General features: G+C 40.6%; 1 protein-coding gene and 1 pseudogene across 2 annotated transcripts in view; both read left to right on the top strand.

Annotated features, from left to right (window-relative positions):
- Window positions 1-746: 746 nt before the first annotated feature.
- The window catches only part of LOC308691863 (piezo-type mechanosensitive ion channel component 2), a 107,268-nt gene continuing 81,363 nt past the window's right edge, over window positions 747-26,651 (top strand). The window contains 4 exon segments of the mRNA XM_081367425.1: window positions 747-853; window positions 11,673-11,768; window positions 16,969-17,070; window positions 18,933-18,978. Of these exon segments, the coding sequence (XP_081223551.1) occupies window positions 766-853; window positions 11,673-11,768; window positions 16,969-17,070; window positions 18,933-18,978 (332 nt within the window). The 5' untranslated portion in view covers window positions 747-765.
- On the top strand, window positions 23,110-23,694 carry LOC308692398 (putative nuclease HARBI1; annotated as a pseudogene). Its single transcript has one exon. The product of its transcript is annotated as a putative nuclease HARBI1 (transcript).

Below are 26,651 nucleotides of genomic sequence, written 5' to 3'. Positions count from 1 at the left end.
GGTGTAGGCAGAAGACGAGTAGTCAAAAGCTCCAATACAAACTTTAACTTACAATAAAATTCCAACAGGTACAGACAGGCAGAACATACACACACACACACACACACACACACAAACACACACACACACACACACACACACACACACACACACACACACACACACACACACTAAACAGACAATATGAAGTAATTCAGAAGAATAATTTATTAATTATTTTTTTTACAGTTGTGTCAGATATACATTGTTCCACCTGAACAGTCAGCATGGCACCACATATTGTAAGAGTGTCTCATATCTATTCCCCCCTGACCCCTTTTGCCTGACTTTTCCTCTTCTTTACATCTTTGCAGGAATACAATATGCTCTTCAAATTTACCTCTGCACTAATGTTCCTCTTACAGGAGAACATACTGTTTTTATTGATTCATTAATATTTCACCACAAAAATATTAATGTCTTGAGGAAAAACTCCAAGACCATGAAAATTCAGTGCAGTCTGGATTACAGTGACATCAGAATGAATTATTCATAAATATATGTGTTGTATGTAGGTTAAAACTTAACTTGTAAATGAGCATCTGCATTTAAGTTAAACATCTACAGCTTTCTATCACTGATTTCCATGTTTTTATAAATGCTTGCGTGTGTGTGTTTGTGTGTGTGTGTGTGTGTGTGTGGGGGGGGGGGGGGGGGGGGGGGGTTGACTTCCTGAAGATGAAGTGATTTAATGTGCTGTCAGTGCAGTCACAGCACAACTCCATCATGAGAGCACAGAGTCTGGGTGAAATGCCACGAGATGTCTTAGTGGGGACTCTATTTAATTTACTTCTACCTGTTTTACTTCTGACCGGTAAGTTAAAGCTTACTTGTTGGCTTGTTAAAACAATCTTAGGCATGTAATAATTTCTTAAAAATGTAGCCCATTCTTAGTCAAACGGGAGTAGAGGCAAATATTCTGCTGTCCATACAAAATCTTAGGGAATACGTTCATGTTAATGTGCAGGTAGAACGATTAAAATGTCTCTGCACAGCAGAAATATTTTATGGTAGTTCTTCTGCATTTTGGTATTGACCAATAACTGGAAGCTAGTATTATTTTCTAGACAAACAGTATTTACCATTTTTACACAATGTAGCATTCGCCATTTTTTACAGTAATTGTAAATTAGTGCGTAACATTTTGTTTTGCATACCAAGCATTAGGGCTGCTCGATTGACAAAAAATCTATCCAAATTCTAATGGTTTTATTAAACATTAAAAAACATAAAAAACATAAACATAAAAAAAAAACTTGTAGGTGGATTTTCTTAAACTTTGAATATGAATAATTTAAAACATTCCAATATGGGTTGCAGAAAGCGAGAAAAGAAGGCTCTTCTAATGACTGTGTGACTTCAGCAATGAACTTATTCAGGCCATTGGCTGGAAAGATGTGGAAAGAACTTATGACATTACTATCAAATTTATTCATACATTTCTAAAAGAGTAAATATGGAAGAGTATGTAAGTACATTAATGAATATTGGAAATGCACTTAAGAGGCTAAAATGTTGCAAAGACTGAAGCATTGATTTTCATATTAAGTGTTTTAGTCTTGTATATTTTTAGTGGAAATAAATGTACTGTATGCAAATGTATACATTTTATATGGTTATACTCTTTTAATGCATAAGTGCACATATTTGTCTGGAACATTTTATTAGATTCTGAATAAAACAAACTTATTTTAAAGAACATAAAGGTATTTGGACACATTCAGAGGTGGAAAGAGTACTGATAAATTGTACTAGTAAAAGTATTTTCTTCAGCTTAATGAAAGAAAATCCAAGATAATAATATTTGGTCAACCAAAAGTTAAAGAGAATATAGCCAGTGCTATTGCTTCCCTGGGAATAACGGTGGAAGACAGTGTGAGGAATCTGGGTGTCATAATCCCTCAGCTTTGATAAACAGATCAAATCTGTTGTAAAAAGTAGCTATCAACTTAGACTTATTTCTAGGTTAAAACTCTTTCTTACTTTTTCAATTTGTAGATTGTTGTTCATGCTTTTATTACCTCAAGAATGGATTACTGCAACTCTCTCTATGCAGGGTTCGTTCAGTTAGCAACAATTATCTGGTTTGCAGCTTGTGCAGAACACCATAGCCAGGCTTCTGACCGGTACAAAAAGAAGGGGATTATATTACTTGTGTTATCCTCTCTTCATTGGCTGCTGTTTCAGTATAGGATTGATTTTAAGATTGTATTATTGGGTTTAAAGCTCTTCACAACATGTCTCCAATTTATATCAGTAACCTTTTAGAATTTTATACATCAGCTAGGACATGTTGTTGGCAGTCCCTCGTTCAGTGAAGAAGTCAAAGGGTGACCAAGCTTTTACAGTAGTTGCTCCTAAATTGTGGAGTCTTCCACAGTCTTCCAATCCGTATTTGTCAGGCTCCATATATAAAGGTTTTTAGGTCTCAGTTGAAAACAGATCTTTTTAACCTAGTTTTTGAAGGGGACCTTGAGTAATTGTGTGTGTACAACACGATAGGGTATGTGATATGGTATTTGTGTGTAAGCATGTCAATTGTTGCCATTTATTTATTTATTTATTATATGGATTCTTATCTTTTTTCATTTGAAAAATGAAAATCTTTTTATAGACTCTTCTTCTAAAATGACTGGGAAGCACTTTGGGCAGAAAAGTTGTTTTAAATGTCCATCCATCCATCCATCTTCTACCGCTTATCCGGGTGTTTTAAATGTGTTATACAAAAATTACTTCAGTTATTTCATTGTAAAGTACTTTAGTTTTTGAACCTTTTGTTCAGTCTCTCTGAGTTACGCCAGAGACTGACGAATGGGGGTTTCGCTTAGAAGCCTATCACCTTCGAGTTCTTACAAAAGGAACCAATGGGAAAACAATGCCATGGGTCAGTGGAATTTGCATAGCACAACTCCCCCCCACCGCGTGGGTATAAACGAAGCAGCGCGGCAATATCGCATTATGTTTTTGCTTCGGAGCCAAGTGTTCTCTTCACTCCTCTCCACTGCAAGCTGTCTACGAGTTCTAAATACGAGACTCTTCAGTGGTGTTGGTGTGACGGCGTGTTCCAGCGAGATCTCATTTCTGTGCAGTGATCTGCCAACAAGTGTATGTTTCTCCCTGGGCGCTTCAGCAATGAAATCATGTCTATCTTCACTGACTCTATTGCCGCATCACAAGGTCTCCTTTGACTTTTTGCGATTGCCTTAGTGGCCTCTTCCAACTTCTCTGCCTTTGCTGAGGTCGCGGCCAAAGGGTACAATGGGATTACCCCCGTAGAGTGTTCTGTGGCAACACAAATGTGTCCCCACAGTGCCTCCACCTGGCATGGCGACCCTAAGCACCCCTCCAAAGGCCGTAGGTTTTTGTCTACTCTGGTGGCAGAGACCTATAGAGCTGTGGTGCAGGCTGCCGCCTAACTGCATGCTATGGCCATCCTTCAGGTCTACCAGGCCAGGGTGCTCACTGACATGCACGAGGGTAGGGCTGATCCAGGGCTCTTGGAAGAGCTGCGTGCCACCACCGACCCCGAAAATTTGTAAGTCATGTTTTAGAAAGCTATATGCGAGGAGGCGTGAATCATCATGAATATAGATGTGTTTCACACCTGAGAAAGACAAAGACCCATAATGGCCCTATCAGGTGGGGCTGTGAGAGAACTATAAACAAAGAATGAGTAGAGATTTAAAAAAGAATGGCTTTTTGATTGTTTGGATTTATTTACAACAAAACATAATCCAAAGATACACAACAAAGGACAAAAAAGCACATTATTGAACACACTGATCTAAAGACAGAGACTTGAACAGTCACAAGTACTTTGTGCCATTCCTGAAACATAGTACATACCTGACATTTCCAAGGTTTTTGATTTTTCACTTTACCATGTTCATGTACAGAGACTCATGTGAATGTTGAAGTCAGCAGGACTTCAGTGGCATCTATATATATAAAAAAAAACTGTGAACATGCTGAGATGTTCAAAGAACACATTTAACAGTTTTGAATGATGTATAACACTTGCCTGTATGACAAAAAATAGTTATTTGAGTCTCTTTTACACTGATAAGAAAAAAAGGGAGACAATCGCGCAGGCGCGACAGCCGACCCCAGAGGGTTAACCTGGTTGATATGCGCGAGGCTCAGCGAAGCCGCTTCCTCAACTTTCTCTTCGGCAGCGCAGTCTAGGACTCTGCCCAGCAGTTGGGACCTCGCAGTAGTCTTGCTCTGTCCAGTACGCGCCCTCCGTGCTTACGTAGACAGAACGCAGTGTTTCAGGACCTCAGACCAGCTCTTTGTCTGTTATGGTGGGAAGCTGAAGGGAAAGGCTCTCTCCAAGCAACGTCTGTCTCACTGGATAGTGGACACCATTGCTTTGGCATACCAGCAGCAAGGTTAACCATGCCCCCTTGGGGTTTGGGCACACTCCACTCGGAGTGTGGCTTCCTCCAGGGCTCTAGCGCATGGCGCCTCGCTAACAGACATCTGCAGAGCTGCAGGCTGGGTGGCACCTAACACATTTGCAAGATTCTACAATCTCAGAGTGTAGCCAGTGTCCTCTCGTGTACTCGCTTCAAGTAGCCGGTAACTAGGATCTGCTCAGGTGTCTTCGATTGCTTGCCATTTCACTCCTCGGACTGGATATTTGCAATATTCTCCTCAGGTGAGTTTCTCCGGAAGCCCTGAGTTCCTCCAGCACTGTTGACATCAACGGCAGAGTTATGCCTGCGGCAACTTTCGTGTAAGCTAGGTGCCTCCATGTTCATGGTTCCCCCCTTGGGCGACCCCCACATGTATATTTCCACTGTAAGCCTCTCTGAGCATGTGTCTTTCCCTTGGCAAGCCACCTTGCCAATCCCGGGGGTTGAAAGATTCCACCCTGCGGGCTGGACATCCCAGTGTTCTCCATATGCAGCCCACTCGCGGGTCATATGTGTATACTGTAAGTCCTCCCTTCATGCAGGCGTTGTGTCACAAGGTGACGAAGGCCGGAACTACAAGTCGGGAAGTTGTTGTGGCGGGGAGCACTTCCAGTGTAACACAAGGCCGGTTCCGGGGATGCACGGAAGCCGGAAAAGCGTCGCGAATGAGGGTAATCGTTGGCAGCTGTGCGGGGAAAAATGTCAACAGGTGATTGGGACATGTAGCAGGAAGGTGGCTCATAAAAGGACACTTTTAGCAGTGAAGAGAGAAGGCAGGAGGAGAGAGGAGATGTGAGAGGTGAGGCACGCAGCACGCGAGCGGCCGTGGCCGCGGGAGAGAGAGAGAGAGAGAGAGAGAGAGAGAGAGAGAGAGAGTGAGAGAGAGAGACAGAGAGAGAAGACTTCGGCTGGATTGCGGGTGTAAGCCTTGGTTGCACCGTGAGTCTGTTGAATTGCAGTTTTATTGTGGAAATGAGCACGAGTGAAATCTTACAGTGTGTGGTGGATATGCGAGTGTGGGAATTGTGTTTCTGCTGTTCACTCGCAGTCACAGCTGTTCATTAACCTCTCCTTTATCTGAGCCTCATGAAGTTACAGCTGCATTGGGGAAATACCATTATCCTCCACTCTCTGTCTGAGGCTAGTGAAGAGCCTGCTAATGCTGGAAGAGCCTGCTAATGCTGTGAGTTATACGTATTCTCCACTCTCTGTTTGAGGCTAGTGAAGAGCCTGCTAATGCTGTGAGTTACACGTATCTATTCCTCTCTCTGTCGGAGTCCAGTGAAGAGCCGGCTAATGCTGTGAGTTATACGTATTCTCCACTCTCTGTCTGAGGCTAGTGAAGAGCCTGCTAATGCTGTGAGTTACACGTTTCTATTCCTCTCTCTGTCGGAGTCCAGTGAAGAGCCGGCTAATGCTGTGAGTTATACGTATTCTCCACTCTCTGTCTGAGGCTAGTGAAGAGCCTGCTAATGCTGTGAGTTACACGTTTCTATTCCTCTCTCTGTCGGAGTCCAGTGAAGAGCCGGCTAATGCTGTGAGTTATACGTATTTTCCACTCTCTGTCTGAGGCTAGTGAAGAGCCTGCTAATGCTGTGAGTTACACGTATCTATTCCTCTCTCTGCCGAGTCCAGTGAAGAGCCGGATAATGCTGTGCTGAGATACGCGAAGAGAACGCTGAAGAAGAGGACGCGGAAGCTGTGAATTATGTTCATTCCTCTCTCTGTCTGAAGGTGCTGAGATACGCGAAGAGCTCGCTGAAGAAGAGAACGCGGAAGCTGTGAATTATGTTCATTCCTCTCTCTGTCCGAAGGTGCTGAGATACGCGAAGAGCTCGCTGAAGAAGAGAACGCGAAAGCTGTGAATTATGTTCATTCCTCTCTCTGTCTGAAGGTGCTGAGATACACGAAGAGAACGCTGAAGAAGAGAACGTGGAAGCTGTGAATTATGTTCATTCCTCTCTCTGTCTGAAGGTGCTGAGATACGCGAAGAGAACGCTGAAGAAGAGAACGCGGAAGCTGTGAATTATGTTCATTCCTCTCCCTGTCTGAAGGTGCTGAGATACGCGAAGAGAACGCTGAAGAAGAGAACGCGGAAGCTGTGAATTATGTTCATTCCTCTCTCTGTCCGAAGGTGCTGAGATACGCGAAGAGCTCGCTGAAGAAGAGAACGCGAAAGCTGTGAATTATGTTCATTCCTCTCTCTGTCTGAAGGTGCTGAGATACGCGAAGAGAACGCTGAAGAAGAGAACGCGGAAGCTGTGAATTATGTTCATTCCTCTCCCTGTCTGAAAGTGCTGAGATACGCGAAGAGCTCGCTGAAGAAGAGAACGCGGAAGCTGTGAATTATGTTCATTCCTCTCTCTGTCTGAAGGTGCTGAGATACGCGAAGAGCTCGCTGAAGAAGAGAACGCGGAAGCTGTGAATTATGTTCATTCCTCTCTCTGTCTGAAGGTGCTGAGATACGCGAAGAGCTCGCTGAAGAAGAGAACGCGGAAGCTGTGAATTATGTTCATTCCTCTCTCTGTCTGAAGGTGCTGAGATACGCGAAGAGCTCGCTGAAGAAGAGAACGTGGAAGCTGTGAATTATGTTCATTCCTCTCTCTGTCTGAAGGTGCTGAGATACGCGAAGAGCTCGCTGAAGAAGAGAACGCGGAAGCTGTGAATTGTTCATTCCTCTCTCTGTCTGAAGGTGCTGAGATACGCGAAGAGCTCGCTGAAGAAGAGAACGTGGAAGCTGTGAATTATGTTCATTCCTCTCTCTGTCTGAAGGTGCTGAGATACGCGAAGAGAATGCTGAAGAAGAGAACGCGGAAGCTGTGAATTATGTTCATTCCTCTCTCTGTCTGAAGGTGCTGAGATACACGAAGAGAACGCTGAAGAAGAGAACGCGGAAGCTGTGAATTATGTTCATTCCTCTCTCTGTCTGAAGGTGTTGAGATACGCGAAGAGAACGCTGAAGAAGAGAACGCGGATGCTGTGAATTATGTTCATTCCTCTCTCTGTCTGAAGGTGCTGAGATACGCGAAGAGCTCGCTGAAGAAGAGAACGCGGAAGCTGTGAATTATGTTCATTCCTCTTCCTGTCTGAAAGTGCTGAGATACACGAAGAGAATGCTGAAGAGACTTTTTAAGATTATTTTTATTATTTAATAAAGAGTATATTTATTTTGAATTCTGTGTCTGCCTTTCCCTTCGTGTCCACTGCCAGCTCCTTAGGGGCGGCACGCAAGCGAGGGGTGGGCGGCCCGCTGGCGCTCCACCCCGACCTGTGACAGTTGTGTTGCATAATACCCCTGAGATATGCTTCCCACCCTTCCTTGGTATTCCTGTGTTAAGTAGGAGTCCTTCGTCCGTGCCAGTCTCACGACAGGGAGCTCAGTCTTGCGCAGGGCACTGGAAGACAGCCTCTGTGGCGTGATTGAATTGGGACCCCCATTCGTCAGTCACTGATGTAACTCGGAGTGACTGAACGAAAGGAAACGTCTCGGTTACATATGGAACTCTCGTTCCCTGAGGAGGGAACGGAGACGTTACGTCCTCCTGCCACAACCGCTGTACCGCTGGAACAGCTGGGAGTTCAGTCTTGGCTCCTCAGCATAACATAATGCAAGATTGCCGCGCTGCTTCCTTTATACCCACGCGGTGGGGGGGAATTGCGCTATGCAAATTCTGCAGACCCATGGCATTGTTTTGCCATTGGCTCATTTTGTAAGAACTTGAAGGTGATAGGCTTCTAAGCGAAACCCCCATTCGTCAGTCACTGACGTAACGTCTCCGTTCCCTCCTCAGGGAACGAGGGTTACATACGTAACCGAGACGTTCACTTAAGAAAGTAAATCTGTAAAGAATTGCTGAACCCGATAACTGAATTTACAAAGCCACATGTCGTCATTGGCTATACCTCCCTTCACTCTTTCCCCATCTTTGACAAAAACATGTTTTTCTCAACTTTTTGCTCAAAATGTTGCTTTTTTTAAAATAAAACTTACCCACATTCAAGTGTTGATAAAAAAGGAATGCATGAAGCTAGAATAATTATTATTTTTTTGTTTAAAAGCAGAGGGTCTGTTCTTTATTTTGATATATTGCATGCTAGATATTTATACAACAAAATATTATGGGTGCCATGAAAGTTTTGTGAAAATTATCAAAAACGCTTGTAGGGAAAAATCTCACCTGTAGATCTTGGACATGGCTGAAAGCATATCTGGTGGGCCCTAGAACCATTTTGATGACATTAGCAGAACTAAGGCTACCCTGACATTCAAGTGGTAATAATAGCTTTCCTTTTTTGGAATGTAATGTGTCTACTGGTGGTTGAGAGACAACATGAAGGTCAACACTTCTCATCTGATGAGGATACCTAATAATCAGGGTCTTCCTCAATATTATCGTCTGTCTCAGACACATTCTACCCTATGTCACTTTGTCTGTAAAAAAAACTGTGACAAAATGTCATTGACAGAAAACCTTTGCTTAGATGTAATTTTCAATTGAGAGAGAGAGAGAGAGAGAGCCCACAGAGCACAAAGAGAAATGGTTTAGAAGGCTTCTGTTCAAGCTTTTATGTTTGCTCCTCCCCTATGTTTGGTAAATCACGAGAATTATGTTTTCCCCTCCTCCATGGCATGGGAAATATCTGTGCTTGTCGCAATACTACAGGTATGCTAACGTTAGGTTAGAGCCCTACAACAGAGGGAAATGTGTTTGAATATTATATTGAATATATAAAAGTATAGTCAATATTCTAAAAGTATTGCATGTTATAGTGACCTCAATATCATCCAAAACAAATGTGTGTAAAATTTTGACATTTCTTACGTTTTATACTGCTAAAAGTGCTTGGGGTTAATTTGACCCCAAAAAAGAAATAAAGTCAATCATGTATTTACAGACGTTATAAACATTGAATGGATCAAATTGATCATAACTTTAAGCAAAGATAATAATTTGCAATTAGGCTGAATTCCAAACTGCGTTTTTGCACCCTTGAAGGAGGCCTTTTGTAGGGGCGAAAGTGAACAACTGAATCCTTCACGAAGGGCCCCTCCACAAATCTGTTAGCGTAAAAAGTCATTTAATTGTTTCTGGTCATGTGACCCAGGGTGACAAGTCGCTGCCTAGCTTTGTCGTGGTAACATTCCATGTGAAGCTAATGGGGAAATTATGTGGTGAATTCATTGCTTCCTTAGCCAAGTACATTCCAAATGACTTCATTATGACACACAAGTGCTCTGCTCCCTCCAAAGTAACCACTTCAAGGTCTCTGAACTTGTGTAAGTAGTAGGGCTCACACACTTCTGCTCACTTCTAATTGGAATTTGCCCTTAATCTGATATAACTGGAGTACAAGGTTATGAGATGCAAGAGATGGGTATTTAATCTAGATTTAAACTTGGAGAGTGAGTCTGAGCCCCGGACATTATCAGGAAGGCTATTCCAGAGTTTAGGAGCCAAATGTGAAAATGCTCTCCCTCCTTTAGTGGACTTAGATATTCTAAGTACTACTAGAAGCCCTGAGTTTTGTGACCTTATAGGTGATAGAAGATTAGTTAAACACACAGGAGCTAAACCGTTTAGGGCCTTAAAGGTCAGTAGCAATACTTTGTAATCAATTTGGAACTTAAAACTGAAGATAACATCAGGTAGATAGAATAGGTGTTATGTGATCATATTTTCTTGATCTAGTAAGAACTCTAGCAGCTGCATTTTGGACTAACTGTAGTTGTTTATTGAGGATGCAGGAGATCTAGTCTAGAGGTCATATATTTTCTGCATCAGAAACAGATAGCAAGTTCCGTAGCTTAGCAATGTTTCTGAGGTGGAAGAAGGCTGTTTTTGTAACATATGAAATATGATTTTCTTATAATTTTACCAAATGGCAGCACATATATTGAAAATAGCAGAGGGCCTAACACAGATCCTTGCGGCACTCCATAATTTACTGACATTATCTTACATTTTTCCACTTTTAAAAAGACAAAATGATAACGGTTAAATTAAACTCAAACGAACTGGGAGACATTTTTCAGCTACTTGTGAACTGTTTGAAGCCTCTAGCACTGAGTGGAACGGCACTGATTCTTCTTCCTGTAAAAAGCTGTCTGCAAGTTGGGGAAGACTATTCCAGACTAAGTTACTTTATCTACAGTATTCGTGTAATAATTCTTGCTAATTTACTGACCAGTGATTTGTGATTATGGTCAAGACCATTACATATTTTGCCATTTTTGGCTTGGCCTAGTTTTTTCTGCCCAGGATTGTGCGTTTGTTTCATTGGGCAACGAGGTCCGTGTTTCTGTGTAAATTTGTTGTGTTGGGAAAGATTTGAAAATCCGGTAATGTGTAATCCTCAGTCATTTAGTGTATGATGCCCAGTTTTTCCACTGTAACCATTTACAAAATTGGAACAAAATTTTGTGTTGTGTAAGCAGAATTAATAATAAAAATAAAAATAAAAAAAAAACATAAAAAAAAGAAGAAAATTGTTAAAATTGAAAGTAGATTACATCTGGTCTGGGCTATTTTGTTATTTTTTGTCTGACTGAATAACTCCATAGGCATCTTGTAGTAGAAGTCAAACCGCTTTTCTAGAGTTAATTCCACATTAACAGTCATTAACACATTAAGTCATTAAACAAATTAACATTAAATTTTTTTATTTATTTTTTTTTACTTTTTTTTTCATCATGAGACCATTTTTGTCAAATGTTGTAGATATTTCAATAATGCTGAAATATAATTGGTCTTTAAATCAGGTTTTGGTCTTTCCCATTCAAGTAAATAGGAGCTACACATGCAGTCTATTGCCTTATAAAGCATTGCTGTGTGATGGCGTTACCAAGATGTTCCTCAAATGAATCGACTTGAATCGAAAATCTTGAACCAGGGAATTTGGTTTCACAATAAATGTATGGAATATTAATATTCAAGTGTTTAAGTTGAATTAATGATATATATTTTTTGTTCATAATTTGAACAAATATTTTCAAAGAGAACCACATTGCATGCCGTTTCCTTTCCTGTTTGGTTAAAATATGCTCTTGCCGATAAATAACTTGCATCTGGGAAATTATTTCTGGAATGTTGCCACTAAATAGCATGGTAGCAGAAAAAAAAAACATAGAATAATGATGCCAAATGATAACCCATGTATTCTTATGTCTCTTATACTTTTTCCTTTACTTACACTGTAATACTTTTCTCCCCACAGCAATATCACTGAGGTACAATGGGCTGTCAGTCGTGTATCTTTTTTTCCTTCTGTCCGTACCGCTGTTGCCCAGTCCAGACTTGGCTACTATGAAGGGTAAGTGAGAATCAGTAATGCTTTCTCTATAGTAAGGTAATGTTTAAGGTAATGTACTGTAATATTTTGTGACAACCTTTCCTATAGATACGACAAAAGAGTATCTGTAGTAGTGTGTGTGTGTGTGTGTAGTATATATAGTGATGGCACACAGTATATTTTTTTAGTTTTGGTTGGTATTCTTCTCAATTCAGCAAACATTGTTAAAGGTCTAGCCATCTCATCAATGATGCATTACAATAATTCCAGAGAGTTGTGCTGTCAGCAGAGTCAAGCTACAGAGATTACCTGCAAGTGGACATTTGGTTGAGTGCTTTATAGATCCATATAATCCTGTCAGACATTTTCTCACATATTTCCCTATATTTCCTCTGTCCTTGCTTTAAACTAATTTACACACACACACACACACACACACACACACACACACACACACACACACACACACACACACACACACACACACACACACACACACACAGTGTTTACTGTAAAATGCAAGTTAAGGATGGTATAATTGTATAAGGTATCAGCTGAAAAAAAGATGACAAAGCTTTTAGAAAAAAATTAGGCAATCAGTAACACATTTGCTGCATCAGCTAAGTGTTTTCACAAATATAATTGATTTATTGCTAACTAATCAAAATCTCTTTTAACACTTTATCCAACCAAGATGATACAGCATTCTCATTTCCCATACTTTTACAAAGACTAATGATGTTAAATATCCTGTGGGGGAAAGCACAGGATCAACCAGTGATGATTAACTGGCAGAATTAGCAGTAAAAAATAATAAATAAATCTACAGTCAAGAGAGTGCAGAGCGGGGTCCAAAATGTATTAAAGTGCATTAAATTCAAGATCCAACAAATCCAATAAATTTTTATCAAACATAATAAAAAACATTGTGGTTTGTAATGCTTTTTTTCTTTACAGCTATTGCAAAAGCTGTTTTGTTCATTAAAAGACAGTCTATATAGATAAGACATTTATTATTGATTTTTTATAGTGCAATAGTATTACATTTATTGCACTGCCTCGTGATGCTGGGATAGGTATTATTAAATGTAGTTTTAGAGTAGATTTTATTATAATAGATATTTATTACTTATATTTTACAGAACAATATTAAAATTACAGTACAAATATTGTTATGTCTGTCTTAATTTATTAATTTCACTAAGTGCAAATAGCAATAGATGCTACTTATGATATGTTTAAGATGGGTTTCTTTTGTAATTGTGTCTGGCTTCTCTTCGCTGAGTTATTTTCCCACTCTGTTTGATTTTCCATCTAGATCTGGCATAATCTGTTCATGAGCTGTTGAGATACTGTAAGTGTTCCTGTCAACTATTGAAGTGAATGTAGTGAAGCAGGATATACAGGGCAGTAAAAGTCAGAATCAACCTCGCTTTTATAGTGAACACAAGGCATTCTGTTCCTTTTTAGAGAAGGATCACTAAATGTGTTATAGTTGGATTTTGCCATTTGTGAGATAACGAAGTGGCATATACTGTATAAAGGACAATATAGTATGCACTATTGCTTCCATGAACTGTTTCATTTCCTCACCTGGCATGAAATGATTTTTAGCCATGCGAGAAAGACCCAACTCATCCATGTGGGTCTAAAAAACGTTGTTTTTTCTTTTGTTTTTTTAAACATTGGGTCTTTTTTTTATAGTGACGGGTTATTTTAGTACCTATTTAACCCAGCGTAACTGTCACACTCGTGTTCAGGCAGGAAGACGAAGACGGATCAAGATCAAAACACTCAAAAGTTTAATAATTCCTTAAGCAGGCAGACAAGTGATAGGACACACAACTTAACATTACGGTGATAGGACAGAGAATGAATGTGAGGGACAAACTTATATAGCAAACACAAATGAGGATGATTAATAGAACACAGTTGAACCAAATTAACTTATAATGACGGTGACCATGGTAACAAAGGAGTGGCGGGAAAACTGAATAAAGGAAAACATGTGACTAATGAAAACAAATTGAACATAATAGTGACATAACGCGGAGTAGGCATGACCTTGTGCCGTAAGAAGAACAGCATAAACAGATGAGGGAGGGTGGAGGTTTTGGAGGCGGGCGAGCAGCTGGAGAAGGGCTGGAAAGGAGGAGCAGGCAGAGGGCTGGCAGAAACAGGCAGAGACTCCACGAAGGAACAGATGGAGGGAGCATCCATGGATAGATAGACGACAGGCAGACGACACAAAAGGATGGTGATGGTAGGACGACGATCCCCTGGCGGTGACGATGGTGGTTGGCCGATGGCACAGACCCAGAGCTCCCCAGTGCCGACAGCCCATGGCGGAGTCGAAGGAGGGAGGAGCCAAGATGGTGTTAAGCCCGCAACACACCAAGCCGACGCTGACGAACTAGGGGCGACAAACGCAGACTGCGGGGTCAGCTCACGTCAGCAGCGTCTGGGTCAAAAGTTGCCCTGATACACCAAGCCGACGCTCAACACCTGATGGCCAAGTAGCACGTCCATTCTGCGCCTGCGTAAAAGGAAATACCTTTCCATACCAGCAGGTGTCAGTAGTCTTTTTTAGATACTCAAAGCAGGAGACCGGAAGAGCTACATGGATACAAAACATAAAGCAAAGTTAACTTAAATGGCAGATCAGAATCTCGCTCACCACAGACGGATTCGTGAAATTTTAGAAATGTCTGACACGTTGCAAATGGCACTGGCGTTGTCAGCCCTTGGTCTTTTGCTTGTGGAAGAGGTAAGGAAGAAGCGGAGGCGAAAAATAAGCAAAAGTGCACTAAATGGGTGAAATACTCCAGAAACAGGCTCAAGGGGCTTTCCCGAACCGGTGTCGAGAACTCAAGTTAGCTGAAACCTCCGATTTTAAACACACACACACACACACACACACACACACACACACACACACACACACACACACACAAAACCCTAACAAATGTGATTTGTTTTGTTTTTTACTATGGACTATTGAAAAATAACAAAAACGTTTTCTAAAGACCTCATTTGCCAAAAAATGAAATCTTACCTGACTTACAAGTTTATTTTTGATCTTACGCCACAGTTCAGCTTTCGCCACATGGTTAACATAACATTTTTCCGTACTGTCATACAAAGCCGGCCTTTTCCTAGATCATGCTGATCAATTCTTCTTCACTTGCCTCGTTCCAGACAGCCATATCTTTTTAAAATATTCACGTATCGGAATGAGAAATGGAAAGCAAATGAGAAGAGTGTTCTGTGTGTTCCCTCTTGACTTCGTCGTTTACTTACTTCATCATCTCAGGTTTTTTTTTTCTCGTGCACTGGTTCGCTAGCTGAACTGCCAATCAGAATTATCAGATGGCCCGACTAACCGACGAGCTCCGACGTCGATTCAACATGTCGAATCGGCCGAAAAAAGCCGTTGAGGAACAATTTCAGCCGACGATGCGGAACACAGTGAGAAAACTTATTCGGCCGAGGCACAAAAACTGCCCGGCGTTCGACCGTCGGCTTGGTGTGTTCCGGGATTTAAGATGTCCGTCCTTCGGATGAGACGTTAAACCGAGGTCCTGACTCTCTGTGGTCATTAAAAATCCCATGATGTCCTTCGGAAAAGAGTAGGGGTATAACCCCGGCATCCTGGCCAAACTTGCCCAGTGGCCTCTGTCCATCATGGCCCCCTAATCATCCCCATATACTGATTGGCTTCATTACTCTGTCTCCTCTCCACCAATAAGCTGGTGTGTGGTGGGCGTTCTGGCGCAATATGGCTGCCTTCGCATTATCCAGGTGGTGCTGCACATTGGTGGTGGTTGAGGAGATTCCCCTTCTATATAAAGCGCTTTGAGTGCAGAGAAAAGCGCTATATAAATATAATGAATTCTTATTATATAAATGTAACAAATTATTAAGGTGGCTGACAGCATCTGGGGGACGACTTGAGGTACGACTTGGGGTACTTGAGGGCTGGGGCGACAATGGTGTGAGCGAAGCCGACGGGAAGGAGGAACCTGCTGCAGCTGAAGGGGTGCAGGGACGGAGTGCAGCAGATATCCCGAAAGTCCGTGGCGGAAGTGGACTGACCAAGGGGGAGCCGGTGGGACCAGGGATTCTGGAGGACCCACTAGACTGAGGGTCTCTGGTGGACCTGAAGGTGGGAGGAGCCATGACGGAGCTGATGGGCCGAGATGGAGCGAAGAGATCTGAGACTGGAGGCGTAGCTCAAGGATCCTCCTGGATAGGCGCTGCTGGTGGTTGCTCGATGTCATTGCAGGGTATCCCCAGAGACGGTGCAGGGCTTCAAGCATCCGGCAGCAATGGGACTGGAGTACTGGCTGAGCTCTGTGGTGGCGGCGATGAAACTAGATTTGAGATGACAAAAGTAATCATGACACAAGTTCACACAGGATAGAGCAAAAAGAAAAAAATAATTCCCAGTTCTCACAGTTCTCCTTGGATAATACAGATGAATTAGATATCGGGTGGGATAGGGTGGGAGTCGACAAGTTTCCATCGAATTCTATCAGCCAGTCCTCCGCCCTTGGCCGCTGTTGTCCCAGGCTCACACCCCAGGTCAGATCCACGCTGGGGCACTGCTTCCGGGGCGATGGTATGCTCTGTCCTCTTATCCTCGGGCTCTGACGTGAAAGAAGGACTAGACGTGAAAGAGAGCTCAGTTTAGTATTCATGCTCTGTATGAGATGCAGCTTTCTGGGCTCTACTAATGATTTTCTGGGCTATAATAACAAAATGAGGTCCCTTTTGCATCTTCTTACACTTGAATATTTAATTTGTCAAGGCTTAATCTTTCCTGATGATGCAGCTCTGTTGCGTCGTTCACGTTCATGTTCTCGCAATATTTCAATGTTAGAATTCATACCAGCCAACCTGCGAGTGACACGATATACCCGCCAACACCGGTTTTTACTTGCATTTGGCTCTTCATTTTAGGCCCTTATTATAACTATCAAGCACAGGCCAGATACAATTGCTTTCTGAAAGAGAAATCTGAGGAGTGATGATGCATCATTTTGAGGCTCCGGTGATGCTAGTGCCATCAGCCAATTAATTTTTGGGTGCACCGACAGTGTCTGTTACGGACACAGCATCGAATGAACCTATGGAAGGGAACCTAACAACTGAAAGTTGTAAGATCATATGTGAAATTGTTAATGCAATGAATTAAAATTGTTTCTGTTTGTCTATGCAGAGAAAACTGGCAGTTTTCTTCGTGCTCTTTGCTCCACTGGAGTAATATTTTTGGCATTGCAGTGTGGGATGCAAATCACCTTCACATATATTCCCAAGGACGGTAAGATCTTTTCTTATTTGTGCAAGTATTGTTATTATTGCTTAAAAGTAGCTCACAGTTAAAAATATAAAAGTAATTGTGAAAGTTTAAGATAGGAGATAAAGTCAAACTGTGAACAGACAGAAGTTGACCAACCAAGTGTTATTTTAGTATCATTTTTATAGTATAGCTATTTTTTTTTTAAATTAGCTTTTATTTTTATTTTATTTTTTTGTTTTACTTTTCATTTCAATTCAAATTTTAGTAATTTAGTTGTTATATGCTGTCCTTTTGTTTATTTTACAAAATATTTATTTTTAACATTGTTTTATTTTTATTTCAGAAGATTTTTTAATAATAATAAACTTTAGTTTTAGTTAAGAACAACACTAGGCCAGCAAACCACAATGCAAAAACAGCGAGGTCCTGAATGTTTGCTTTGCGCAACATTAGAAAGATCAAGCCCTTCCTGAACTGTGAGGATGCTGGACCACAGCAGTGCTCTTCTGTCTGGACTTCCAGCATGTGCAATCAAACCTCTACAAATGATCTTGACCACAGCAGCACGTCTTTAATGAGCCCAAGCCAAACCTGTCTTTACTTCTTTCACTGGCTACCAGTAGCTGCTCACATCAAGTTCAGGACATTGAGAACAGCCATGAGTTCTGCACCTTCCTACTTCCACTCTCTATTTCAACGTTTTGCTTTCTTCAGAAGCCTGGAGTACTATCACAGAAAGGCATTAAATTACTTGCATAATTATTTGCATTCACTGTTCCTCAGTGGTGGGCAGACAAGTCACTTGCAATATTCAAGAAATGTGACCACTTAATTGAATCCTGCTGAAGTTGACTCAAAAAAAAAAAATCTTTCACTGTGCCTTATTTTCTTCACTGTTCTAGCCTGTACTGTTCTAGATTTTATATATAGATGCACGTCAGTAATGTTTTCTTTCTAAGGCACGTTTATAAAGCTACTTAAATGCCCTAATTTAACAAAATCCTGTCTTAATCCATGCCCTGTCTGTGAAACCAGGCCTCAATGGAGAACACTAGGTATGGGGCCTACTGTAGCATTTAGTAATGAGCAAAACTGAAAAGACAAATAAACTGCATGCTCGTATTTTATATTATTTCATGCTCTTATGTCTTAACAACAACAAAAACAAGTCTTAAGTGTCTGCGACTTACTTTCACTTTGATTTGTGATAGTTTGCACGTTGGCTTGATGAATAGATGCTCAGCTGCTCATCTGCGGTGATGTGTGTGTCATATCTGGCTGTAACAAAGACATATAGCCAATAACACGCTCTCACACATTTATTTTTTAGCATTGTTGGGAGGAGTAAGATTTACATATGTGGTTTCAACAACCAGATGCATTTACACTTGTCCAGTTTCGACTGGAATGTGTGTTAGATCTCCCCTTGAAGTGGTTTGAAGGATTTAAATCCGTCTTGAATGTGTTGCGGAGGGCATTTACACCTGGTCATTTCACGATCGGATAGCTATCAGATCACAGAAAATGCATGAAGTGGCCTGGTGTAAAGCCCCTAAGATATTAACATGCAATCACCTTCATTAAAAGTCAAAACATTTTGTTAAATATCAAATGTCCAGGATTCAAGTAAAAAAAAAAAAATCAATTCAAAACGATGCAAGTGTCATATAGGTGTCATTATGTCATTATCCCTTTACACAGGACAAGTGGTTAGGAGAATGAATGGATGAATGTAAAGTCATGATTACATGAAGTCCCTAATCACTTTACTTACTTTGAAGTGGAAAGGGGCTTCCATATTCATCAGCTTTTTGAAAAGTTGTCAAGTTTTCTATTTACCTTAAATTATCCATGCATAATAATACATGCTTTTTATTCATCAGCGACTGGGCCATGGGACAACATTTACTTTCACCTCGGCATTGTCAGGTATGAAACATATGAATTCTTTCAATTTAGAATTTCAATTTTATTCAAAATGCCAAATAACTGTGCCAAGTATAATATAATTATTCAAAACCAGAAAAAATATTAACTTTTCCCCCCCCTTATTTTGCATGAAACCTCAGTTCCATGAGCTGAAGGGAACAAGGCAATGAATTCAGAACCACATAATAGCATATTACTAATATTTCTGTCATAAAACGATATTGTATTAGTAGAAAGAGTAGTATACTAGTATGCGGTTCTGAACTCAGCAGTTGTGTCATACATTTGGCCAATTATGTTTGAGCCACCTTTCTTGGCACAAGGGGTGTCCATATAAGGTGGCGGTGAACACCATTTCCTTATATTCTGCCCAGAAGGAAACTATACCTCTCGTAAAATGGGGTCTCATTCGAATGGGACATTGTAATCCTTACAAGCTTTTCCAAAAAAAAAAAAAAAAAAAGTTATTTGCCATAGAATCAGGTCAACAATCCAGTGCACTTCAAGCACTTCAAAGTAGAGGTTAGAAACATAAGAATGGAGTGTTTAAACGAGTGATTCCTCCGAGCTAAAAGGTGGAGGGGAGAAGCCTGTAGTGTAACCTTCTAGGGCCAGTTGTTCAAAACATTTAATCTGGATCAAAATTATCTGGATTTGGAAATCCCATTTTTTCCTATTCAGGATCAGGTCATCCGTCTTACTTTTATGCCGGATTTTCAAAGCAACATTGGACTGGATCACCCTGAACGAGATACACAGTTTTCAAGATTACCAAATCCAGATTACCAGTGCTCTAAATGGGATAACATATCACAATGTGGGCTACCAGAACAGGTAGAAGAGCCAACATGGGGTCACTGTAAGTGTTTCTTATTTTGAGACAAAACACAAAAATAAACTCATCTGAGCCGCAACAAATAAAAAACAAATATACATTAACAAATACATTGTGGATATTTTGAAAACGTCTTAAAAAATAAAATGGCTAAATGTCCAATAGTTAACAAAATAAAGAATGTTCAGGGTTCTTCTTCATCTGAGGATGAGAGACCAGCATTTCCAAGCCCTGCTTTTAGGAGGCGGATCTGAAGTTTCGCTTTGGTTTGCTGCAGTTTGGTCAGCTTGATTTGTTCCTCTGCCAGGAGTATCTGTGCTTCTGCTCTTTCAGTTTCTCATTTAAGAAGTGATTCGTAAGCATCATCATTATTATTCGGCAAAGGACGCTTCAAGCCTCTTTTCTGAGCTCCTGTGACTGTTGGCTCTACCAGTGATGATCAAGGTTGTTCTTCAATAATAGGGCTGAGATCCAGAATGAATGTTTCCTCTGCATTAGGAGGAACTGGCCCACTTTCCTCTACAATCGTAGGCTCACCATCCCCTACAACACCTTGAATCCCGTGCAGAGCTTTAGAGTTCTCACCTCCAATAATGTCCAGAACCACATCTGTGTATTCACCTTTCTTAAAGAGTTTGTTGCCTGTTTGAGTGTTTTTTGCTTCAGCAAGGTCCTTTGTTGCTCTGGCCCTCAGATTCTTCCATCTAAATTTCACTTGCTCCAAGGTCCTCTTCTGGCCAGACCCCATTGCATTCACATTCTGGGTGATTTCAACCCAAATGTCTTTCTTCCTTTTTTTAGTCACCATTCCACCCACAACAGAGCTTCCTACTATTGAGGCATATTGGCACTTAACACCCTCCAACAGTGCATGGGTTTCTGCAACAGTGAAATTAGGTCCTTTTGAGTCCATGGTTCCACCTCATCTGTTGTAGTGAACATAGTATTTATAGGCCTTGGGCATGATTGATTTAATTGAACACAAGCCACAGCACATCAGCCAATTGGTGTGTGGGTATTTGACTAGGGCTGGGTATTGTTCAAAATCTTTCGATCCAGTGCCAATTTCGATACCTCAGTTTCGATACCGGTTCCTAACGATAAACACAAAACTTTTATTTTTCACCTTAATTAAAACAAATTCTGGTAACACTTCTCACTCAGGGTAACATTATTAATAAAACTCATTGTGCTTTTTGGATAGAGGTGCGCCAGCAGACACTCAGGATTGGTATCAATCCTAACTTGGCCAAAATTAACAAAAAAAGAGAAACCTTTTTGCCACAACATGAACATATTATAAATAATAAATAAATAAACAAATGACATTGTGTACAGGCTAATATTGAGCCAACTAAAATGCAAAGGAATGTAAAAAAAAAAAAACTTTTTAGTGCAAAATCAAACTGCATTTGTGATTAACCGCTCAGCAGGTTTTCTTCAGAAAGATCAACATGTCGGCTTTTTCTGGTAACAGACAGGCCCGCCCCTGACTAATGGTGTCCCCAGCAGTGGAAAATGTACGCTCTGAGGGTGTCGATGAGGCTTGTATACAGAGGTACCTGGCTGCCAAGCTGGATAGCATTGGCAGTGTGTCCTTCATACTCCACCACCAAGTCGCTGGATTCACTGTGGAGAGTGTACACGGCAAACCTCTGTAGAGCTGTATCTCCTCCTGAATCTTCTCTGAGGTGCTGGTCATGCTCTTGGCTCTTACTTCTATTGCCATGTATTCCTCTGAAAAAATCTCCTCAAGGGCAGAAAGCTTTGCCCGCTTCTACAAACAGAAAAGATAAAAACAAAATAAGGCAACATTACTGTGTAGCCGGACTCAAACATACATATTAATTTTCTTCTGAAAATTAAGCAGGAAGAAACAGGATGTCCGTATATATTTACCTGTGTTGCTACTGGCGCTGCACAAGCTTCATCAGATAAGTCATCATCACTTACTGCCTCTTCATTGTCTTCTTCGGGCTGCTGGGCCTGGGTCCTTTCACCTTTATTCTATATTTGATGGAAGCACAGGTATCATGTACATTGATTTGATTTACAATGGAAGAGGAGAAAGATTACCAGTAATAAGAATATTAAACACACCTGATGTGTGGTGGCCCTACTAATCAGCTCCTTCTCTACTCTGTCCCACACTGCATCTGCGGCTGCCACTCTTGACTTAAATCTTGGGTCTAAGGCCGTGCTTTCCTCCAAAAACTGCTGAATGCACTCCTCCTGCAAGACAAGAACATAGTATGGAAGTTAGGTTTCTGAGTATACCTTATGAAAACAATTGACAAATCAAGAGGATTATGATACTCACTTAGTATCTTTTTGAAAGATCACCCTAGATTTTTTTCTTTGATGCACTGAGTAAATGTGGAGTCCTCTGCACTTATGGTGAAGTGGTGCTCAAGTTTCCCCAAGATGGGCAGAATCTGACCCAATGTTGGAATCCTTTCAGCGGACATGCAAAGTGTTGAAGTATACAGTAGCTTCATGACTTTAACAAACTCCTCTGCTTTTCTGAAGTCATCATCAGTAACTTGCTCCAGTCTGAAAAATGTCCACATAGTTTTATTAACAAGATTAAACTTCTTAACAAAATATATTTAGCACTGATACTAGAACAAGCCAATTCAAAAACCTGTCCTTCTCCATTGTCCTCTTTAACCGAGCATCCATGGCAGCTGCCTGGATGGCAGGGAACTGCTCGAGGAACCTCTCCACCATTAGAAAGAGGCTATTCCACCTGTTCTTAACATCCAAGATGACTGCATGTTCTGGAGGCCTACAGAGAGAGACAGATGGGTCAAACTGGTTATCCATTTGGGGAAACAGTTTAATAAAAAATTTAATCAAGACAAGTTAAGTTTAGCGTATTTTGATTTCTACTTTGGTTGCAATACTCTTATTGCATATGTTGCACTTTGCTGACTCGGCATCCACTTTTATAAAGTGTAGCCACACTTTAGACCTCTTTGGCATTGTAAAATGACGCGGTAGAACACATGAGAAAAAAACAAATACACTTGTTTTGTGTGACTGCGAGTATCTTCAGAAATCCTCCCTGTCACGTGGTGGTGGACAGCCAATCGCCGGCGCTTTAGGTCCTTATATGCAAGTATGCTACAGGCTCACACAGACACAGCCGCTTGGCTTTTGGAACCGAAATTTGGCACCGAAAGATAAATCATTTTTCGGCACTCATAGTATCAGAGATTTTCGTTTGATACCATAAAAGTATCGACGTTCGGTGCCCAGCCCTATATTTGACAGCCATCTTATATTCCACTTACATGGCAGGTATTGTCCATCGCTACCACCGTTTTGGTGGAAGAGGATACCGTCAAAGGGTGTATGTTGAGCGTGCACAACCACTGGAGCAATACACCACTGAAGAACTGTATGTTCGCTTTCGCTTTGGGAATGCTGATATTAAGTAAATTGCAGACCTTGTCAGGCCAAAACTTCAATGGAGAACCCGAAGGAGTCACAGTCTGTCTGTGAAAGAACAGGTCCTCATTGGTCTGCGCTTCTATGCATCTGGGATTTTCTACCAAGTTGTTGGTGACAATATAGGAGTGGACAAATCAACTTTGAGTGATGTAGTGAAAGCTGTGTCAATTGCATTGGCCAGCCTGGTCAATCAGTTTGTTTCACTTCCAAAAGATGTCCAGAATACCCAGACCAAGCACAAGTTTTTTCTTTTGGGGAACATGCCCAATAATATTGGGGTTATTGACTGCACTCATGTGCATATCCAAGCACCTCATGAGAGGGATTGGGAGTACATCAACCGAAAGGGGAGGCGCAGCATCAACATCCAACTTTATCCTTTTATTTTGTCACCCGCTTCCCAGAGTCTGTCTTGGTTTGGTTAAGTGTTTATTTCTTGTTTTTGGACTGCTTACCAGTGTTAATTTCGTTGACGAATAATTTTCGTCATTATTCTCGTCAATGACATTTTTTCACAGACGAAAACGAGACGATAACTAAATAAAAACTAGCTTTGAATGACAAAAACTATGACGAAAATCTATTGACATTTTCGTCAACGAATAAAAACTAGACAAAAATGTTAGTGACGATTTGGGAAGCGATCCGGTCTGATGTCCTGCGTTTGTGTTAGATGCGCACATTTGTACTGTGATGTGCTGATCTACCCAGCGGCACACGAGTTGGCATGCGCTGCATGTCTCATCAAACGTTAAAACATGTAAACGTCTGGGAGAATGAGTAGAGCAGACATGTGGATCTGAATAAGAGTGACGACGCAAAAAAGAGCTATATTCGGTACGGTTTTCTGTGCGCACACACGCGACCCGAAGCGTGCAGCCATTCACATAGACACCTACAGCACCTACAGCGAGTACGGAATTGAGCTCTCTTTCGTGTCTGAATGGACAAATACACACAACATTGTCTAAATGTTCGTTTTGGAGAGTATTCATGTAAATTATGTCGGTTATGTCTTAAACAGTTGTGAGTGTATCGCATGTGCATCAGTGTAATTGGATCCGCATGTCATTGGACATGATCCGATGTCTTAAAGTGACAGTGAGTAATAAACCTGATGTGTGTCCTTAAAGTCCGAGTGAACCGGAAGTTGCAAACGACTTTTCTCCAGTGTTGTGACGTATTTCCCAGTGAAACGGAATATTGAACAGAGGGCTGGGTTTTACTCTAGCGCTCCTCCTCTCCATCTCTGCTCATAGCAGACTAACGGTTTGAGGGGAGTGGTTAAGCGTTGCCCAAACCAATTCCTCAAACCTACGTTATCAGAGAAGGTCCTCCAATGCAGAGGGGAGGGGCATTTTCAGATTTTGATTAAAGATTATGAAGCCAAAAATTTTTTTTGTGTGGATTGACTTGCACGGATGAATTGTTCACCACAAAACGATCAATTTAGGCAAACAAAGTAAATATGGTCAATTTTGATTTCATATGGACTTTAATATTGATCAAGCAACAAAAGAAAAAGAGAAAGGCATTCATTGCTCATTAATAGCTTTAATAAGGATTAATTATATTTAATTCATACAAATAAATATGTCTGCTTGAAAGAATAGAGAATGATGTATGCAAGTAGTTATAAAGAATGCATATATCATTCATTGAAAAGAAGACTGTGTTCTACTTTAGGAAAAGTGTTTTATTTAATTTTAAGATATTTTTTTAAGTTACAGTAGTTAAATCTGTATCTGTATTGCATGTTCAAACTTTAAAATCATTCATATTAGCAGGTTAACCCTCTGGGGTCTGAGCTGTTTTTGGGGCCCTTGAGATGTTCTGACATGCCCTGACATTTGTGCTTTTTTCAGTTGCTTATAAACATATTAATGGCAAAGGTGTAAATTCACTCTATAAAGCACAAACAGGGCTACCATAATATGTGAGCCATGTGTATGTACATGTTTTCATTTTTGAGAGAATAATGTTTATGCATGGTTATTGAAAAAACTAAAAACTAAAATTTCTGAAATAAGGCCACAAAACACATAGTAAATATGTGTCAATAAGACTTTTGAATAATGGATGTCCTCGCCTAGTGTTTTTTCTTCAAAATCATGTGAAAATAGTCTTGCTTTATCGTTCACATAAAACCATACATTGATTTAAATTGATGTAAAACAGGTTTTGCTTGGAAAGCCAATATGCGAGGAGGCGTGAACGAGGAGTGGTTTACAACTTAGAACACCCACTCTGCATAATGACTGCATAATTAGCCATTCATTCAGGTGTGACACTGACTGAGCCACAATGCAAGGACAAAGGATATTTAGAAGAAGACTTATATTGATCATTTAAGATTTTGCTTACATCTATCTTGTAAATATGTTTTGCCATTTTATTAAAAAGGTTACAATTACAACAATATTACAATTTCAACAATATTTCAAGTGTACTCTTTCTTTGTAAAAAAAGAAAATGATTATAGGCCTACATTTTATCTATGTATTCATTACTTTCATATTTCGCCTGACTGTAACGTTGTTTTCATGAAATATTAGGGCATATTGTTAATTTGCAGTTTAATACGTTGCTTATACAAATAGCCTACATTTTATTTCAACATATTTCAGTCGATTTTTACTCATCTCAGTATAGCAATACAGTTTGCTGAAACATCATCATTCATTCACACACGCGATTTAAATTTAAACTGTCTTTGCCAGCTGTGGTAAACAGCGCGCATCTCTGCCGTTCATTCATTCATAAACAGAAACCCAGGTGAAGAAATTCACGTGAGAAGGAAAAAAACTTACTAGTATTCCTCAGCTCGCTCCTCGATATACCCGCACTTCTGGGGGACATTTTCCATTATTATTCCTCACAGCTGCAAGACGGTGTAAACAAGTAATGATCTGAATAAACTTGTGTGTTTTCTCGAGCTGATATGTGGCCGTTCACAGGTTTGCGCGGATTGCCTCAGTCATTTGCGTTTGAATAGTGCGCGCTCTCCGTGGGCGGAGTCACATTACATCTGAATTAGATGTAATTAGCTCGACTGGAATCGCTCTCTTTTAATACAGATTTCACAAGATGAGAATATTTGTTTTTTATATAAATTACTTCATTAAAAAGAAGAGAATTCAAGCTTCATGCCTGTGTGACTGTATGCCTGTTTGACTGAGTATTCGCTGAGTTATTGTTCATTTTCGGACGCGTTTCAGAATGAACGACACTGGCAGATAGAAGGCAGAACTCGCATCACGTTTATTTTTCTTTATTTGGCAAAAAGCACAGCACTTTGTTTTTATTGTGAGTATACACAAAAATAATACACATTTAACAGAATCGATTGATGTATGAAACTTGTTTTGTAAAATCAAATTCA

This window comes from Scardinius erythrophthalmus (genome assembly GCF_964197995.2).
Source record: "Scardinius erythrophthalmus genome assembly, chromosome: 6".
In the NCBI taxonomy this organism is placed as follows: domain Eukaryota; kingdom Metazoa; phylum Chordata; class Actinopteri; order Cypriniformes; family Leuciscidae; genus Scardinius; species Scardinius erythrophthalmus.
Note: the sequence above shows the minus strand (reverse complement) of the source record. Positions and strands in the feature narration are given on the sequence as shown.